General features: G+C 42.5%; 2 protein-coding genes across 9 annotated transcripts in view; one reads left to right on the forward strand and one right to left on the reverse strand.

Moving 5' to 3' along the window:
* LOC6537269 (synaptotagmin-like protein 4) overlaps window positions 1-18,471 on the forward strand; it is a 70,241-nt gene that overhangs the window by 13,830 nt on the left and 37,940 nt on the right. For 7 of the 8 annotated variants that reach the window (XM_015192755.2, XM_039376808.1, XM_015192747.2 and 4 more), the window contains exon 2: window positions 1,924-2,694. In XM_015192755.2, coding sequence (XP_015048241.2) covers window positions 2,153-2,694 — 542 coding nt within the window. In that variant the 5' untranslated portion in view covers window positions 1,924-2,152. Of the gene's footprint in view, window positions 1-1,923; window positions 2,695-8,423; window positions 8,580-18,471 lie in introns of those variants that run through there. The other variant, XM_015192752.3, reaches the window with a different exon arrangement.
* LOC6537267 (trichohyalin) lies at window positions 15,358-17,107 on the reverse strand. The gene has a single exon (XM_002097789.4). The coding sequence runs from the start codon at window positions 16,912-16,914 to the stop codon at window positions 15,448-15,450; it is 1,467 nt and encodes a 488-aa protein (XP_002097825.1). The 5' UTR covers window positions 16,915-17,107; the 3' UTR covers window positions 15,358-15,447.

The following is an 18,471-nucleotide window of genomic DNA, read 5'->3' on the forward strand; positions in this document are numbered from 1 at the left end:
TGCTTGTGCCTGTGTGAGTGTACGTTTGTGTGGCACTCGTGAAGTCGATAAAACTGTTGGACTTTGCATGCCAGCCTGCCCCGCTCCCCGCTGCCCCCGCCACCTCCTTGCCAATCAAGCATCGCTTTTGTCCTTTTCTGGGCCGCCGCGCTGAAACTGTCATTGTCATTTAAATGTCTTTTGACTGTTGCTGTTGCGCTGCTCACATGCCCACGCAAACACACACACCCACACACACGCTCACACACAAAAGGGCCAACTATTCAGAGAAATTAAATTGAACATGGAGGACTGTGCCCTTTGTTTAAACGCCGCCACGAGAAGGACCACTACAGTCGACCCACCTGAATGACAGTAACAGGTGGCTGTGCCCTCGACAAGTGGCCGAAATTCAGTTGCTCTATTCAGCTCTTTATCTAATATATATAGACACTAAAAATAAAATATAGTAGATGCTGGACGTATTTACCTAACTTTATTATTTGGGTACTAAAAACCTTATTCTTAAAACTTATACTTGCAAAAACTGCTCGTCACTAATACTTTCATCTGGTCACAATTCATTTAGCTTGGTGTAAAAATAAAATAATTAAATAACGAAGGACAACTGTTGAAAGGTGTAAAAAAGCATATTGTGTTGTTTTGCATAAAAATATAGTTCGTTTTAAATGCAGAAGAGTGGTAAATATTATTGCTTGATTGACGAACTTGCCACAAGCTTTTTCTATAAATGTGAGTGCTTAACCAACCATTTAGGTTAAATTAAATGGTAAATAAAAATAACTTAATTAATTAATTGACATTACATACATTACACAATTGATTACACATCAATTAATTAGACTGCCGTTTGTGAAACGCCTAATTAGTATATCGACACCTTCATAAGCCAGTTATTTACGATTCATTTGGGTTAATGTTCTGACTGCATCACATTGAATGAATCCTCCTTCAATCGGCTTTGCGATTGAGTTTGAGGTCTTAGTTTATTGGGGCTTGCATCTTAATGGACTTTTGGAGCAGTGGCTGGCAAACCGTTTGCCAAAGTAATTCGATTTTAATGGTTACACAAACATTGCCACCTTATCAAATACAAATCGTGTGTACAGTGTACACCGCACGTTCACCCTTGCCTGAAAGCTGTACTTGTATCTAAAATCTACACCCAAAGCGTGTATTTCTGCGTTTGTTAGCACCACAAATCCACATATATAGTATGTACTTACGTAAACGAGCATATCGACATTTGTATGGTTTGCGGAGGGGATTTCCCGCAGAAGTGTGCGACACGCCGATGTGTTCAATATTCAATTAATCATCTCGTGTATTTATGGCTTGTACAGCACGATGAAAAACTGGGTCAGCACCGGATGGTTCGTGATCCTGGCCAGGAGCTGATAGCATTCGACTTAATAATGGGAAGTGACAAAATCGAAATGCTGAAATATTGATACGTGGCCAAAAGTCTACTTTCCTCCTCGCTTAACAATGTCTTTAAAAGCTTTTGATTTTTATCTAGATTAAAAGCGGATTCGGCATACTTGATTAATCTTTTAGGTTTTAACCCACTTATACTACTGACATTTAATAGATTTATTTTATTTATTTTACATTTGAACTTTCCTTTCTGCCTTTTCCTGCTTATTCGATGAATTTAATTGGATTGTAGTGGATTTCTGGCCGCAACTCCGAAAAGCATAAACTAAAAATGCGAAGCAGGAAGTTCTAGGAGCATATTGCCTGAAATATTCCACGTTTTTTGAATATTCAGTCCTGCTACTATTGAACATTTTAATTGGCGGTTGAAGAGCAGGGAGAGTATCTACTTCGATATTGGCCCAATTTTTGCACTTTATTCTTTCGAGTAGAACGCTGAAATTTGCAAAATATTCACGGTGAAATTTTTGTTTCATTATTTTACAGGTAACAATTGGTCCGCCAGCAGGATGATGCGCATTTCGGCCGCAAAGCAGCACAAAATCAAAATCAAATTTTAGGGCAGACAGCGGCGAGGGACGAGCAACACACAGTTTGAAATTAAAAAGTCGCATTTCAACCCCGCGGTCATTTCCCTCTATTTGCATACACCGCCATCGCTTGGATACAAACCGAATCTGGAATTGCAGTTGTCCCTTTGGCAAATCGGTGTAGCATGTCAAGTGGACGCAGCGCCCGCCTCCCCGCCACGCCCACCCAGACCGCCAACAACAAACATAGGGCAGCAGCAGCCGCAGCGGCAGCAGCAGCAGCAGTTGCCGCCGGAGAGCCCAACAGCAACAGCATGTTGCAGTACGGCGGCAGCAACACGAGTGGCACGGTGCCGACCACAGGGAGCACCGCATCTGCAGCATCTGGCCTGGGAATGGGCGTAACCGGGGGCGGCATGAGCGTCATGGGCGGCGGCATGAACCTGGCCATGGGAATGGGCATGGTCGGTGGCATGGGCGGCATGGGTGGAATGGGAATGGGCGGCGGCATGGCACCATACACTCTGCACGGCTCCACCATGGGCAGCAGCTGCGAGTCGTCGAGTGTGGAGCGCATACCGGTGGACACCATCGATGCACTGGGTCCCGAACTAGCGGTGGCCACATCCCAGGTCCTCGAGAATCTATCCGAAAACGAGCGCAAGATGATCATCGAGGTGCTCAACAGGGACGAGTCGGTGAGGCAGAGAGATGCCACCAGAATGATGTAAGTGGTAATTCATTTGTTGCAATCAAAGAAATTTAATGAGAGAGTCCTGCGGTGGGAGTTTAAGTTTAAGAAAAGTCTTTTGAAAATATAAATATAAATAGTTTACTAAATGTAATACCATTTTAAAATAAGCCAAGTTTTGTATTACAAAAGCAGTTGCCAGAGCAACTTTAGCAAATCGAATGAAGACTTCTGTCATCAGCTTTCAATTCAAATGTTCATTGGATATTCAAATAGTTTTGCAACAATGCAAGCAAAATCGCACCCCAGATTAGCTTATTTTTTGCGCAGTCAGAAACGAAAGTGTCGCATTTCCCCCACCAAAGGACTTTCTCATTCGATCTCCTTTACTTTCCTGTGTAATTTTGTAAGTTAAATCGAAACTCGCCCCAGAGCCGAGCTGTCTTACTGCACTTTTGCAACTAACTAAGTCAGGTATTTCCCTCTTCTTAGCATCTTCTCCACTTTGCCCTTGCTTTCCTAATTAAATGTGTCACGAAGACAGAAGTTTTTTGGCAGACAATGCACTTTGCCTTCGCCACTCGAACTGCAGCGCTAATGCACTTGAAACAAGCTTTTTATTAACCGAAAAAACAATGCCACTGCCGAGCGTCAATCCCCTCGGCAAACGCACGTATCGCACATTTGGAGACCGTAATTTATGGCTCGACAGTTAGCGGTGGCACTTCTCCGAGCTCCGGACTCCGGACTCCGTGGTCCACAGTCCTGCTCCCTTTTTGCAGTGGGATAAGCCCAGTGGTACACGTATGTCATGGCTTACCTGCAGGCACTTCGCCGACAAATCACTCGCGTCTGCCACTGGCGTTCACCCAGTCATTCAGTCTGTAAGTCCCAGCAGGTTCGCCATCGCCAGCCGGGTGCTCTAAATTGATATGCGCGGAAAATTGTTCCCATTTTTCGGGGGCAGACGCCTTTTTGTTAAACGTATTTACAGTGAACTTTCGATTAGCGAGCTTTTATCGTTTAAATGTAATTTATTGGTTTAAATATTTAATTAGGAAGTGCTGGCAAGGCCACGAAAACCACAATAGAGTTAATTTGACTTTTTAAAGTGTCTAAAAGTATGTTATGAATGTAATACAGCGTAATTGAAAAGTAAGATTGAATTGTAGCATACTTTTGTGCTATTTCGAAGTGATACAAATACTCCGCTATTCTACAAAACATTTATTTTATTTAGATAACTATTTTTACGCTGGAAATTTCCACCATAATAATTGGCAGCTTTCGATTGTATACTTTTTCATCTCCTGCTAGTGCAAAGTAGGGAAATAATGGTGGACGAAAGCCGTTCGCGCTCCACTGAATATATAGTTAAAAGGGAATTAAATGGAGGAGCTCGTTCGCCAAAGGAAGCATTTACTGTACTTAACAGAACAGCATCCCCTTCGGCGGGGGAAGAATCTCTCCATTCAGCTAAGTTCCCCCATCTGCATTTCAATTTCTTGGGGCATACTCGCGTCCTCGTGCTGGTGGATTTCGTGACCCTGGTTGGATTGTTTGTTGTTCTAGTTCCAGGGCTTTTCCACCCGCTTTTAATGCGTCGTTAGCCGAAATAGGGAACAGGTGGGGCAAGGTCGGTAAGGATGGTGGGTGATGGGTGGTGGGATTCGAGTTTTATGCTGCATTGGCATTCAAATAACTGGAAAGTGTTTTCATTGTCACGCCGACGCTGCCGCAAAATGGAAAGCAATTTTATTGTCCTCTTTTCTTCTTGTGCGACATTCGTTGACAGTACTCGTACACGTTTTCGCTTTTAGACAATTATTTTTAAGGCCTACGAATCGATACAATGAGTTCAGTTTACCATGACGACATTTCCACAACTTAAGCCTTGACATTGCTCACTTTCTATGCCGTATTTTAAAGAAATAGTCTAAAACATGGCAAAACTGGCCGTACAAGTTGCCTATTTAAAGATTTTGGTAAACAATCGAACGAGATGATTTATTTCGCATTCTTTAAATTGAATTTCATTTGCAAAAGAATTAATTGCTACGCAACAATGATGGTGGAAAGCCAGTTTTACTGCTGCATAATTAATTATTTTTATGATATATTACGTAATGCAATCACAGCGAAAAGGCATTACAAATTTATGAGGGTCATTAATGACTCGACGTGCTTTTGACGACTTGACATATATTGTACTTGCCCCGAGTGCTTGCTCCTTGCTCCTGGCCAACTTAGTACACTTTAATGACTGGTTTGTTGCGGCCATCATATAAACATATAAGCGGTTCCATTGGCCCTGCCGGCACAAGTAATCTAAACACATAAATCCCTTCCGCCGGCAACAAAGTTGACTGCCCATCCGATTCCTTTCGTTGGCCTGGCTCATTTGGCGGCCGTTGCGCCTTACAGTCGCCTCTGATTGCTTAATCGTGTTGGGCACTGTTGGGGCGGAAATAGCTAAATTGAAAAGCGCCATTGGAGATTGGCAGCGAAGGCAGCAAGGCGAAAGGCGACAGGCGAAAGGAAGTGCCTGCCAGCCAGCAGGTCACATGTGGCAGGTCCTGCGTTGTCCTTTATTCTATCCAGCCGTGGGTGGACATCGATCCTGCTGGGACAACAATTGATGAAAGCATTCCCATTAACCCAACTAGGTCCACCTAGTTCGAATTCTATTGAAATGTAAAATGCCAATGGGCTGTAGTACCCGCTTTGCTAAAGTTTGGGTTATGCAAAAACGCCATTTATGTAAGAATTTATGCTGCACTTATTACCATTTATTATTATATATATTGTATTTTATTAATTTACATCGTTTTTATTTTCGGCTAGTAAACGGGGTTCCCAGACCAATAAATCCTCTTAAAGTACAATTTAATGTGAAATTTAAATGCATTGGACCCAAGATGGCAGCAGCAACACACTTACTTCATTTCCGCTAACAAACACACTTGCACACACAGTGTGCAAATACACGAATGGCACGAATGAAGAAGGGGAGGGGGAAGGGGACGGGGGAATACACATTCATCTAGCTAATAACACTGATAATGTTGGTAATACTTGTTGAGTAAATTAAATCTAATGGAGCGCTCGTTCATCATTCGCCGGCAGAGGGAACTTAATTAAATGTTTTTGTTAGCCGCATTCGAAACGCTGCTATATTGGACGTGAAAGCTGCACAGAAGTTCGTCTGCATGTTTTCAGTTATTTGTTTAGCAATAAGATATTTTCTTTAGCTTTAAAAGTATTTCTTTCTAGATGGCATTGCATAAAATGTACATTCATTATTACTGGCATTCGAATAAAAACTAAACTAAATAACCGTGATTACACCTATCTCAAAGAAAGCAGGTCAGCAATAAGTTATCTCATCGCGTTCAGTCTAAAACTTGATAATCATTTCTGTACAGCTGAGTATACGCACGCCTACTTATAGGTGCCTTAATAAATGCAAAACACTCCCATTTTTTTAATGTGTAGCGAGACAGAGCTCCGCTGGCAAGGGCCCAACTACTTTGACTTGTTGCGTCGCAGAATTTCTGGATTTTGCCGTTGCTCAGCCTTGGCTTTATGCTCTGCGTTCTGGCCTTAGCATTTGCCTTGATAATGTCGTTGATTACTTTTAATTATAATCTTGCTGCTAGGCTACGCCAGCGAATCGCTGCTCATCTGCCGGGCGAACTTCCACATCCACTTCCCGGTGAGGGCCATCAAAAATGGGAACTGAAAACTTTGGCTCAGTCAGCGAAAAAGGCCTGTGAAAGCCCTCAGTTACCATGGCATGCCGGAGTATACTTTTATTACACCTGGCTTTATGGGCTTGGTCATCAGCCAACTTAATTGGCCGCTTAACGCCCACTCATCGCCTGGGATCGGCTCATTAGGTGACACCGAGTCTGTTGACCGGCTCGAAGGACCAAAAAGTGGCAAGGATTCTGTGGCGTCGGCTTTGATTACACATCACCTGACACGGGTATCCTGGAGCACTTGCAATTTAGATGTAAATTGATGTGGAGTGCTCGGGGCAATTCTACTTGTAATTAACGCCACATAAGCCACATGTGCCAGATGTTTTGTATGGAAAACAATGGCTCTGGGGCCAGTAGACATTCCCAAAGCGCCACACAACGCATGGCCGGCAATAATTAAATATACTTTTAAAATGCTATCCAACAACTATGATATTTGTCAGTGCCGCATGTCAACTATTACTGGCTATTGTTATGGTTGCAACTGCACTCCAAATTCCACTGCACTCGGGGGCATGTGAAAATGTTTTCTGCACGAATTCACATGTTAGTGGACGGGAAAGAGTGAAATCGCACTCATATGTAGGCGGATATTGGACACTCTGTGGATGAAAAAACAGAACGGACATCGGAAACTTTAGTTCACCTAAAAAATTTGTATTTTTATTCGTAACTTTTTCGCAATGCAATCCAAATATGTATAATCTTTTTTTTGGGCGTCCAATTATGTCAAGATAATTTATCACATGCCTAAAGGTTTTAAATATCAAATAGCTTAAGGATATTAGACAAGTATACTGGCACGCTTTGTTTGTGATAAGTATTATCTGGGTAATTGAATTTAATAACAAACGGAATGCAAATAGTTTTGCTATCATGGCTCGTTTTGTGGGGACATTTTTTCCTATTAATAATATAAACTCAATTATGCAAACAAACAAGAAGTTTAAATGGGTTTGCTTTGACAAGTTTTTTTTTGCCATAAATAAGGTTATTTGCAGAGAATCATTGAAGTCATTTCATTTGCTTTAATTTGTTGATTTTATATTTTTGCTTACAATTTCTTTCTTGCTGATTGATATATGTAGCTAGAGCAATTTTCATTTTATCAGATTTAATTTCAAGTTATACAGAAGTGGCAAAAACTGGTGGAAAAATTAATCTAAGAAAATATTAATGATTATCATGATTCTACCGCTTAATTATTTGATATCACAGCACTTAGCTTAATAACTTAAATAGCCACACTAGTATTCAAATTGAAAGGTTCACTTTCCCCTGAATTCACTTTAGTGCCTTAGCGAATATGCCCTTGCAGGAATCAGATTGCCGCCGGGCAGTGTATAAATATGCACCTAAATGCATCCAGTTTGGGAACTAAGTGCACTTCACGCGAATCCGGGCATCAAAAACCGAGGAAGAGTGAGAACGAGAACAATGCGCTTTCCTGAGTGGCTTTCTCATACGTAATTAAACTGATAGCGGGCGACGTCGCCGTCGAGCATTCGGCCTAATGATAATGCGAGAAGGGCGCCTCAGGTAGCAATATCTGAGTATCTGAGCAGCAGAGTATCTAAGTATCTCATTTTCTGACCAAGAGAGAGAAAGAGAGTAAGAGCCGCTTTCAACCTGTTGCTTTCAACCGCTGGCCGCGTCGCGTCGTTTCAATCCCAAATCCCACCGATCGACTTGGCAAACCGACTTTAGTCAACGAACGCGTCTCGAACCGAGCGAATGTCGTTCCGTTCCGCTGTTGAACGCTGTGTAAGATACATGTGTGCGTGTGTATCTGTGAGTGCGATGAGATTGCCGGTTTAAGATTTGTGTGATTTCATTCCTTCTACCTGTGCCCCAGAAGTGCTCCTCTTCGTGTGTCTTTTATTCGGTCTGATATCAGATTTATATACACACCAATACGAATCGAATGTATCTCGAAGATACCGCACGCAGCGACTGTAATCAACATCGAATGGATGTGTATGCAAAGTAGCAGCAACGAAAGCAACGAACCCAGCGAACTCCGAAAACGAATTGGATAATTTCTTTGCCAAACAACGCAGAATTTGGCGGATCTCCAGAGTTTGCACAAGCCATTTCTACGAACGACAAGTGGTCGAAAGGCGGCGCTGAATACGAAAGTATCTCGCAACCAGTAAGGTAAAGAATAAAATAATCAAAGAACCAATTTAACCTGGGCTTAAGAAAGTTCAGTACGACTTCTTGTATGTAGAAACATCTTTGGTATTATATGGTTCAATCTTGCCAGAACAATTGAACTCAATATCGGATATCCCTTTGGAATTCATAGACTTTGTTTAAATCTTTTTTGATTGCAAAATTATAGTCCAAAAAGCACGTAATTTTTCCGACTTAACCCGTTATTTGCTGGACTTCGAAATAAAAGTATGTATATTTTCTTTCGACTGCACACATCACCATGGGCAGATGCTTTCTCTCTTTGGTTATACAAGCGATTGTAATTGCTTTCCTCGCAACTTAAAGATGGAGCTTGCACAGGAGGAATCCGCAGCCGGGCTCTGATTATTTTAACGGTTTATAAATTTAATTAAGCTGCGGAGTCAAAGAACAAAGAATCAGCGTCACCGCAAAGGTAAGAGATACTTAACTGTCTCCTTGTTTTTGTCCCCGGACATTTCGTCGCAACGTTTCTGTTTTTATATCGGTAGCTGTAATCGTATATGTATATGTGTCTCTGGAGAGGCATACTGTGAACACACGGCACACGCGTGTGTGGATGCACCCACTCCGCCCGAAGAACTTGTATCTGGCAGATACTTTTCTGTTTTCTACTTTATTTTTCCCCAACCAGCCCGCGTCTGGTCTTGTTGTTTACCTTCCCGTGCTGCAAGCTCAGCTTAATTCTTATGCACGTCTGAGACTTTTTGATGTTTGCATAGCCGCCGCCGTGACATCGCCGAAGATTCCCCACCATTACCATTACCAAGTTCAAGATACGTTTGGAACTGGAGCTGGAGCTGGAGCTCGATTCGCAACGCGACCATGGCGATGCGGGAATTACGAGTTTGAGGAGCAATAACATTTGCTTTCAACTCGGGTTTGGCATGACTAATTCACCGCAGCAACAATGACAAATAGCGCAGGTATCTGTTGGATACAGCAGTGTATCTTGTAGGTGTGAACTTATTTGAGGGCGTTCTCGAACAATAGTTGTCAATGTTGTCAATGGAAAACAGACTATGTAATACTTGCCTTCTGAAAATCACACAAAATATATGTATCTAAAGGGTTAAGCTTTATTTCTCACGCCATAAAAGTAATCTGTGTTATATTTATAATACGATAAGGCGGTACGCAACGGCTTAGAAACCCATTAAAGTGTTAATCAAAAGATTAAACTTCACTTTTTAAAAACTCCATGACCCTAAATTTAAAAGATACATTTATAATATTTATAAAAGTATATCTGAGGGCGTTCTCAAACAAAAGTCTTGAAGCTTGTCAATGGAATGAACTGAAATGTGTTTTCTACGCGTGTCAGGCAAAGGCACGTATTAATCATGTTGCATATATACTTTAAAGCACAAAGCCAAATCGCAATCAGTGAATAAGAAACCTAATCATATGAATTTATAGGATTCCTTTTAAAGAATAGACACAAACAAATAAATTACATATTACTTTAATTTGGTCAAAGGTACATAGTTGCTTTGCTATCTAAATTCCGTCATTTGCAGAAAGGTATTTTCCGAAAGGTATTTCAAAAACTAATTTATTTAAATAAATAAACCATCTGTGTGATAAAGACACTTAAGATAAGTGGTTCAGCACGTACTAAAGTATCTTGTAGGTGTGAAGAGGGTGTGCTAGGCTCGTAAAAGATCGTGTTGAGCAGAGCGAACTGAAAAAAGATTATACGATTATACTATCATTAATCATAATATCTTGATGCCATTATACTGAAATAATTTATGTGCTATGCAACGAAAAGGTGTTTAAAGCCCATTTCAAACACCAAACACTACAGACAAAGACTCGTTAAAATCCAATGGCACTTTATCTTAAACAAATGTAGTTGCATTAGGTATTCCTCCCACACTCTAACCGCATTTGCTGATTTCAAGAGACACGTTTAACAAGAACTTGAGTCACCTGTGTGGAAAAGTTCCCTCTGAAAATAAGACGAATGTATGTATCTCGTATTTCTGTCTGTCGGCAGCCAGATGAGTTTAATTAGCACTTTGCCGCATGGCCAAAGTAAGTTGAAAAAATGCTTGACTTTCGACATGACACTGATTTTTCCAGAACGCTAATGGTTTTTTTTATATGCTAGTTTCGGAATAAACGTATTACGTACTATGTGGTGCTTTTGTCTTCTGCTGGGCGATAAGGTTAAAATAGGCTAAGTTGCGAGCGCTTATCAGATGCGCCGTAAAATTAAAGCACACTTGCTGAACTTATTTATGTGCCCAAGATCCAAATATTTGGACATTATGTCATGTGTATGCCGGCGGATTGGGGATAAGAAGCTTGACAGTTTTCCAGATAAGTTGCCTGGGTGCATTGACCATGGAGCTGTGAACTCTGGCCGACGCACGAGGTAATTGGAGATTTTCCATCAACTCTGACTTTGGGCCACCTTTGGGGGCCACGCCTTTTCCCTTTTCCCTCTTCCCCCTTACCACTTCCCTCATTAATCATTCATGAATATTCATTCCAAGCCACGCCCCCTTTCGTCGGTCCGAACAACATTTATCATTATCATTTCGCCAGCTTCCTGAATTTTCCATCTCGTTTGCTTGTGGGCCTTTTTCTATTTCCGCTGCAAACATGAAATATCTTTTAGAAGTTCGGCTGAGTATTTTTCTTGCCGCAGAAACTTATTATAATTTATGCAAAAAAACAGTGACAGTTATTGAGTTTAATAACGATATTTTTCTTTCACTTTGCTCTGCGATGTATTTGCATTTTTATCGAAATGAAAACAGCTGCCACAACTGAGTGAGTTAGCTTTATGTGAGACATTTCTGGGCTGGCGTTTGGGTTGGGCTTTTGGCCGGTTAGATGTCTGGCCAGTGATAAACCCACATCAGAATAAGCTGGTCGCGAAAACTGTAATCAAGCCAAATGCAAATCGGGTTAACTGTGTTTTAACGAGTGTCATCAAAAGTGAGCCCAAGTGAAGATGACTCGCAAGATAAAGTGATGAAAGTAAGGCTGTTAATCGCGGTAAAAGGTTCGTTTAATACCCTTGACTAGCTACTGACTTTAAGTTCAAAGCAAAATTGGCCACGATTCGTTCATTATAATCCGCCAGATCCGATGGTGCAATTATCTCATAGACATGCCAGAATAATTATAGGCAAATTAACGCTCTGGCTTTGGTCACAGAACCCAAATTGGTCAAATCACATTAAGCAGCGCAATTGAGCCGCCGCACAGTCAAACAAAATATACACATAATCAGAGACAAAAATCTGGCCAAAACAAGTCTGTCAATGGTTGCCGCCGATTTTGTTTTGTTTTCGCGCGTTTTGTGCCTGACAAATTCAATGGCCAAAATGGCTGTGAAACACTTTTGTGAATGTGACGGAAAAATCTGTAAACAAGCTGCAAAATGGGTCTGATTTGAACAGTCATTGATACGTTTGTATGAACGAATAATAGTTTGGATGAATGTAGTCACTAGTTTTTACTTGGCTTAGAAATTAAACATATAAAGCACATTTTATTTAAAATTAAAATTATATATATTTCTTTGCTTTAATGTGACATTTTTCTGACCGCAACTGTAAGATTTTGCCTCTGAAAGTATTTCCACATCGAAGGCGGTCAACGGAAATGCAATTGAAAACTTGTAAAGTTTCAATGAACTTTGAGAAACGATGAATCAGAATCATTGAAATCCGTTCAGTAAATAAAATAAGCAGAGTGTTATTTTCTAGCTTAAGGCGCAGAAATCGTAAAAATTTTTGGGGCAGTAGCTACAAAGTTTACTAAAGTGTGAGTTGTTTTTGATTGGTTAGCTGTTGCTGTTACACATATCATTGCGCATGCTTTTCCTTCTCTATTTTCCAATATATTTTATTTTTTATTTACGTGGCATCAGCTGCCTTGAAGTGGCTGCAATATGTCGCCGCATGGTCTGAAATTCTTATTGAATGCCAGCCCAAATCAAGTCGAGTGTGGAGCGTTTTATTTCATTTTGTTTTGCCAACGCCAACGGTCAGCGGTTCAAATGTTAGCCAGATATAATGGCCATAACAATGGCCATAAGCTGGCTAAAATTGAATTGTCTCTATCTGGTGTACGTGAGTGTATCTCACTGGGGGCTAGTAAGCCACAGATGAATAAGCTTAAGCTGCACTTAACCATTTAATTATTGATTCGCTCACGAAACGGATACATTAGCTAACCAAAGGTAGAAGTTCCAAGGTAATGGAATGTCGGCGATCACAAGAGTTAACCGATTAACTAAAGTAATCCATTTTTAAGGGCAAAGACCGTGAACCCCAGTATGCCACTGGAAAAGTCGTTTACACCCACTGATTATACCAAAAATACTTTAAAAAATATCAACAACTTTTTTATTATCTCAGCACAAACAATCTTAATTACCTTAAATTTAATCAGATATTTGGTTATGATTATTGTAATTATTACAAACCCTACGCGTGACTTTGTTGTCACGATTCGAGTGCGTCTGCTAAATTAGCATAATAATTTTATTTATGTACTTACTATTATTATTATTGTCTACGGTGACAGTCCATGGGCAGTGTCTGCGGCGGTCGCATTCGCTGGCTTTGCACTCAAAATAATTGTTTATTTATAGCGGTCGAATGGCGCAAAACCAGTTCGAATCGCAGCGCTAAGAAAGCACACAAACAAATCGCTGCCCCAAGGGCCACAATAATGGATCGTATATTTATGTGTGCATTTACGGCAGCCAATGCTGATATCATCTTTGGATAATTGCACGCAATTTTCACTCGGCGCCCACATGATAATCGCGAGATATACATATACTACTTTCAGCCACTTCGAACGATATCTGTGGGCTGCATTTTGCGTGGGCATTTAGATCAAGAGGCCGCTTTTGAATGGAAGTGGCTGCTGGCATTTTATAGCCACCAAAAGTAATTTTTATGAGCATCTATTTCCTCCGTTTGTCTTTCGGCACCGGAGGGGACATTAGTATGCAATGCCACTGCCACTGCATTTTCCGTGTCAAGCATATGCGTATACTGGCTGCCAACCTGCCGCATTTCCACCCGCCAGCCAAACAGCCAACCAGCCAAACAGCCAGCAAGCCAAACCTACGAGCCATGTTAACGACATTGCATTTCCTTCATTTTCCTTAGCATTTCCATTTTCCATTCCCAGCATGGCAAGCAAACAGCTAACAACAACCCACTTCTCGGGCCTTTTATTGCTTTGTTCTCTGGCTCGCATTCAATGTCTCAGAGCCTGTCTTTCATTGTCCCCTTTTTTGGTCTGCCTCTGCAGAGAGGAAAAAGTCATAAGCCATAAATAAGCCATATATTCTGTATTGCAATTTAAGTTTTAGTTTTTCAGGGCTCACAATAATCAAGGGACAATCAATGCAACTAGGCTCTCATTACAAGACAGTATATTAGCATAGCCCGGAACAAAGAGGTTTGGTTTATAATTAAGAATTTTGCTTAATTTTTTTTTTATTTACTAGGCTATTTTCTCTCAATGTTCCCCTTTCTGGGCTGGCCTGAAAATGGGGCCCCCAGATGCTTGTTGTGGCACGAATCCGTTGGAGGAAAGGTTCTTCGATTCGAGTGACCAACGAAGCAGAATCAGCTCAATTACTCAACTTTTGCAGATCTCGTTTCCAATTTCATTGCAATGCAAACACATTTGCAGCCACACGACGACTCAACGACTCAACGACTCAACTCCTATTAGAGCCAGTAACGCTCTTCCAGGTGGAAGAGGTGCAGACACGCCTGTGCACACAACCTCACATCTTTTTGGCCAACTTGAAGATCTGGCCCCAAAAAAAGCAAAAAAGTTTCGGCATAAAAAGTTTGCCAACCAAGCTGCTCTTCTATGACCAGAGTCGCAAAGACAAAACAACCTCACACCGTTCGGCAGACTTAACTTGAAACAGAAACTGGGTTGTGATTGTGCTGGTCGCTTCTGTAAGTCTGCACTGAAAGAAATTAAACCTTGAACTAACCACAACTTTGTCAATACACAACTTTAGTTATTCCTAGTTAGTTCAACTTGCATGTTTTCTATTCATTATATAGCTACAGTTTTTTCAATTAGACGAGCTCGCAGCAGCCAAAATGAGTTTCATTTGTTAGTTTGCAGTGCACTGAAAGCATAAATATACCTTTTTTTCTGCACGTTGAGGCCGAAACTTGGAGCCAAAGTTATTTCCAGGGAAAGTTTCCGCAAGCCGTCAAGAGCATGTACCGAAATAGTTGCCAAAAAAGCGACTTTGCCAACATTCTTAAGCCTTCTTCGACTGCCAGTTATGAAATATAAACCTGCCTCCTCCGGTAGCCGGCTAATGAGTCCAGAAATGGAAAGTAAAGGTTCCGCACGCAAGTGAAATGTATGTAAGCCCGGTCCAAAGTGCACTTACGCTCGCATCTGCGTGCGTTCGAAGTTCGAACCGTATTATTGTAAACAAATTTTCCAGCTGCCATGTCGGTAAACCGGTTGGTTGCTCCGCTACGAAACCTGGAAACCTGACCTGCTGCAAAAGCCTGGCCAAAGAATGGGTAAGAAAGTGAATTTCATTGGGATGGCCAATGGGATGGCGGCAGCCCCGGCAAAGTCTACTTGAAGGTGCAGAGCAGCGAAATGGAAAATTAAGCACATCCTGTGCCAGTGGGGTGCATCACATGAGGTAGCCAACTTCCAAGGGGGCGTAGGATTAATAATAAACTGAAGCAAAGAAGATAGGTGGGAATAAGGAAATTCAAGCAAAAGCGCATTTTTTTTTGTATCTTCTACCAGCGGAATACAAGTATCTAACGAGTATTAAATGAAAACTCATTAATTACTTCTTGAGGTTTAAAGAGCTGATCTCCTCTTCGGTGAGGATGGATTTCTTGAGCGCCGAAAGAACTTCAGGCGGCTGCTTGGAGAGCACCTTCATCCGCTCAATGGCCACAAGCTCATCCTGGCGATTCTGTACGTTGTACACCTCCTGGATAATGTCGGCCACCTCCTGGGCGGCAGCTTTCCTGTGATTTTTGGCCTCCACGACCATGTGGGCCATGTCCTGGTAGCATTGGACATCCAATCGCCGCGTGTTCTCCCGCTGGGCCACCTGCATTCGATACTGTCGTTCGCCGAAGCACATGGGATCCTTGGGCATGACCAGGGCATCCTTCACTGCCTTGTCTCGGAAGAACTTCTGCTCCTCCCGCTGGCTGAGCAGCTGTTCGCGGATCTCCTGCTTCTTGGCCATCTTGGTTCTGGCCTGCTCCAAAGCCAGCGCGTTCTCCTTGGCCTTCTGCTCGCGGATCAGCAGACTGGTGATCAGCTGATCCCGGGACTCCAGATCGTGCTTGATCTGGCTGAGCTGGAAGCCCAGCCGAGCGGCATTTATGTCCCTGGCCTCGATTTCTTGAAGGCGTCGTTTCTGTGCCTTGGACACATAGGCCGCCGTAACGGGTCCCAGGGCATCAAGGAGTCCTCTCTCCGGCTTATTCTTTTGGGCCAGAGCGTAGGCCTCGCGGGTTTGCTTCAGCATGGCTGCCGATTGGTCGAGGGATGCGAGAAGCACCCTGCGCTGCTCCGCCTTCGTGATTGCATCCTTTAGGCCTTCCTGCTCCACTATGTCCCTGCATTCCTTGAGCTCTAGACGACCCTCCGCCACGGACTTCTGATGATCTTGTATCCGCTTGGTGCGACCTTCGGTGATCTGGGCCATGAGATCCCTACGGAAGATGGCTGCCTTCTGAACCCTTCTCTGCTTCTCCTCCCGCAACTCCTTTTCCACGGCTCGCTGCTCCGCCAAAGCCTCGGCCCGCTCCCGCTGCTTATCCTCCACCGTCTGCTTGATATTAAGGGTGATCTTGTTCTTAACAGCCAAGGCAGTGTGTGCCCGGGCCACCTCCATCTCGAGATCCCTCAGATTCTCCACATTGCGATGGAGTTGCAGGCACCTGCTGGCCTCCACCTGCTGGCGGGCCAATTCCTTTGCCAGGGCCAGGGTTACATCCACATCGGTTTGCTCCTGCCGCTGGCCAGGATGCAGATGACTGTTGAGCACGGCGGCTACTTCCTCCACCTGGTGTTTCACCTGCCGGTACAACGTGGCTTCCGCCACAGACGACTGTGTAAACATACGGCACACATCCTTGTCAGAAACACAGTCGTTCTCGCCATTCGGCATTGGTTTCAACTGGGTCAGCAGATTGGGAACGGGCTCCTGGGCGGAGGTGGCGAAGATCGAGAGTCCCGGGTTATCCCAGACCCCATTGCCAACGCGATCCGACTCCGTTTGGAGATTATGCATCGTGGTTATAAATAGAAGCTACAGGGAATGAACTATTGGAAGGTCCTTTTCGATTTATGTAGGACTTTTGTGGCGTATTAGTTCACTTAAAATGTTCTTGTGTGTTTTTAACCTAACGAAATGTACTGACTAACTGAAGTCTGCTAGAAATTTTTCCGATTTTATGAAACGACAGTTTTCGGATGGATTAATATGTCTAAACAGTAATCTAAGGCCCAACCCATTTGCCAAGTATTAAACAAATTTTGTATTTAAATCTTAAAAGGTTTCCATGTCTCTCTAGGTAAATAAATATATAAAGAAATAGGGATTTCCAATGCGTTCAAATTTAAAATGCTGTAAATTACAAGGAGTGGGTAATGGAAAATGAACTGAAATAATAATGGCTAATATTTTTATGCAGCGAGTACATAGACACATTTCTTGATGTTTGGTAGCTGTCATTGACCATGATAACAGAATATAACCTTCATATCGATAAGCTGGCTCACCGTAATTGAAAGCCTGTGCCTCGGTAATTTCAAATTACTTTCTCTGGGAGGTTCTGGAAAGGCATTGTGGCTTTATGCAACTACTTTTCCTGAAGCTCGGAAATATGCACTCGAATGTGGGCTGTCGGAGGTCTGTGTGGACTTCCAGTGGATTTGCATATTTGAGTGGGTTTTGGGCCATGAGGCCAAGAGATCTTTCTCTCTGTCTCTGGGTTGCATGGCCGCATTGGGAGCCACAAGCTCGATGGGGGCCAACTTAATGGGGATATGTGCATCAAAGTAAGGCTCAAGTGCTTTCCCTTGCGGGGGCGTTGCTGCCCCGGCTATTGGCTATGTATACCTATGAATTTGCATACGAATTTGTATGGGAAATCACAACCCAGCTAAACGATTGAGTTTCTGAGCTCGAATGCGTTGCACTCAATAGAAATAATATTTCTCCTGCATTTAAAACAGCCATTGAGCTAAAAAGGAATTTTTAATAAAAAGCCAATTACTTGCAGAGTACTGAGTGTATTGCAAAATACGCCAAAGCCAACTGAAATTCGTGCGATAGAATTTAAATTGTATACAATTACATTAAAAACTTTTTAAAAAAATGCATTTTTAATTGAGTAATATCATAGGAAAGCAACTGAAGGCTGGGGAATTCAATTATCATATTAAATCAATTTTATAAATTTTGAATTGTTTGTGCGCAATTAAATGTTCTAGAGCGATCTGTCGACCATTTGTATCGTCTGGCTTCCATAATTTATATATAGTTATCTAACTGCTGAGCGCTGGTTAAATGCTGCCCTGTCATCGCCGTCTTCATCATCGTCGTAATCATTGGAGGCAGAAAAGAGCGCTGCTCCCAGACCATCAGTCACTGTCCACGACAGAAGCTCTTTGGAGGAGTCTCTGGGGCAGAAGGCAGGAGGGGATTGAGTTCGAGGCATGGGGGGTTGGGGCATGAGTAGCTCCAGTCGCAGCTGCAGCTTCCGAAGGCACTTTCCTCGACGCATTCGCTGGCTGTCCATGCTTTTTGCCGACCAGGGTCCGGATAACCTTTCCATTTTACAAC

The sequence above is a fragment of the Drosophila yakuba genome, chromosome 3R, assembly GCF_016746365.2.
Source record: "Drosophila yakuba strain Tai18E2 chromosome 3R, Prin_Dyak_Tai18E2_2.1, whole genome shotgun sequence".
Taxonomy (NCBI): Eukaryota; Metazoa; Arthropoda; class Insecta; order Diptera; family Drosophilidae; genus Drosophila; species Drosophila yakuba.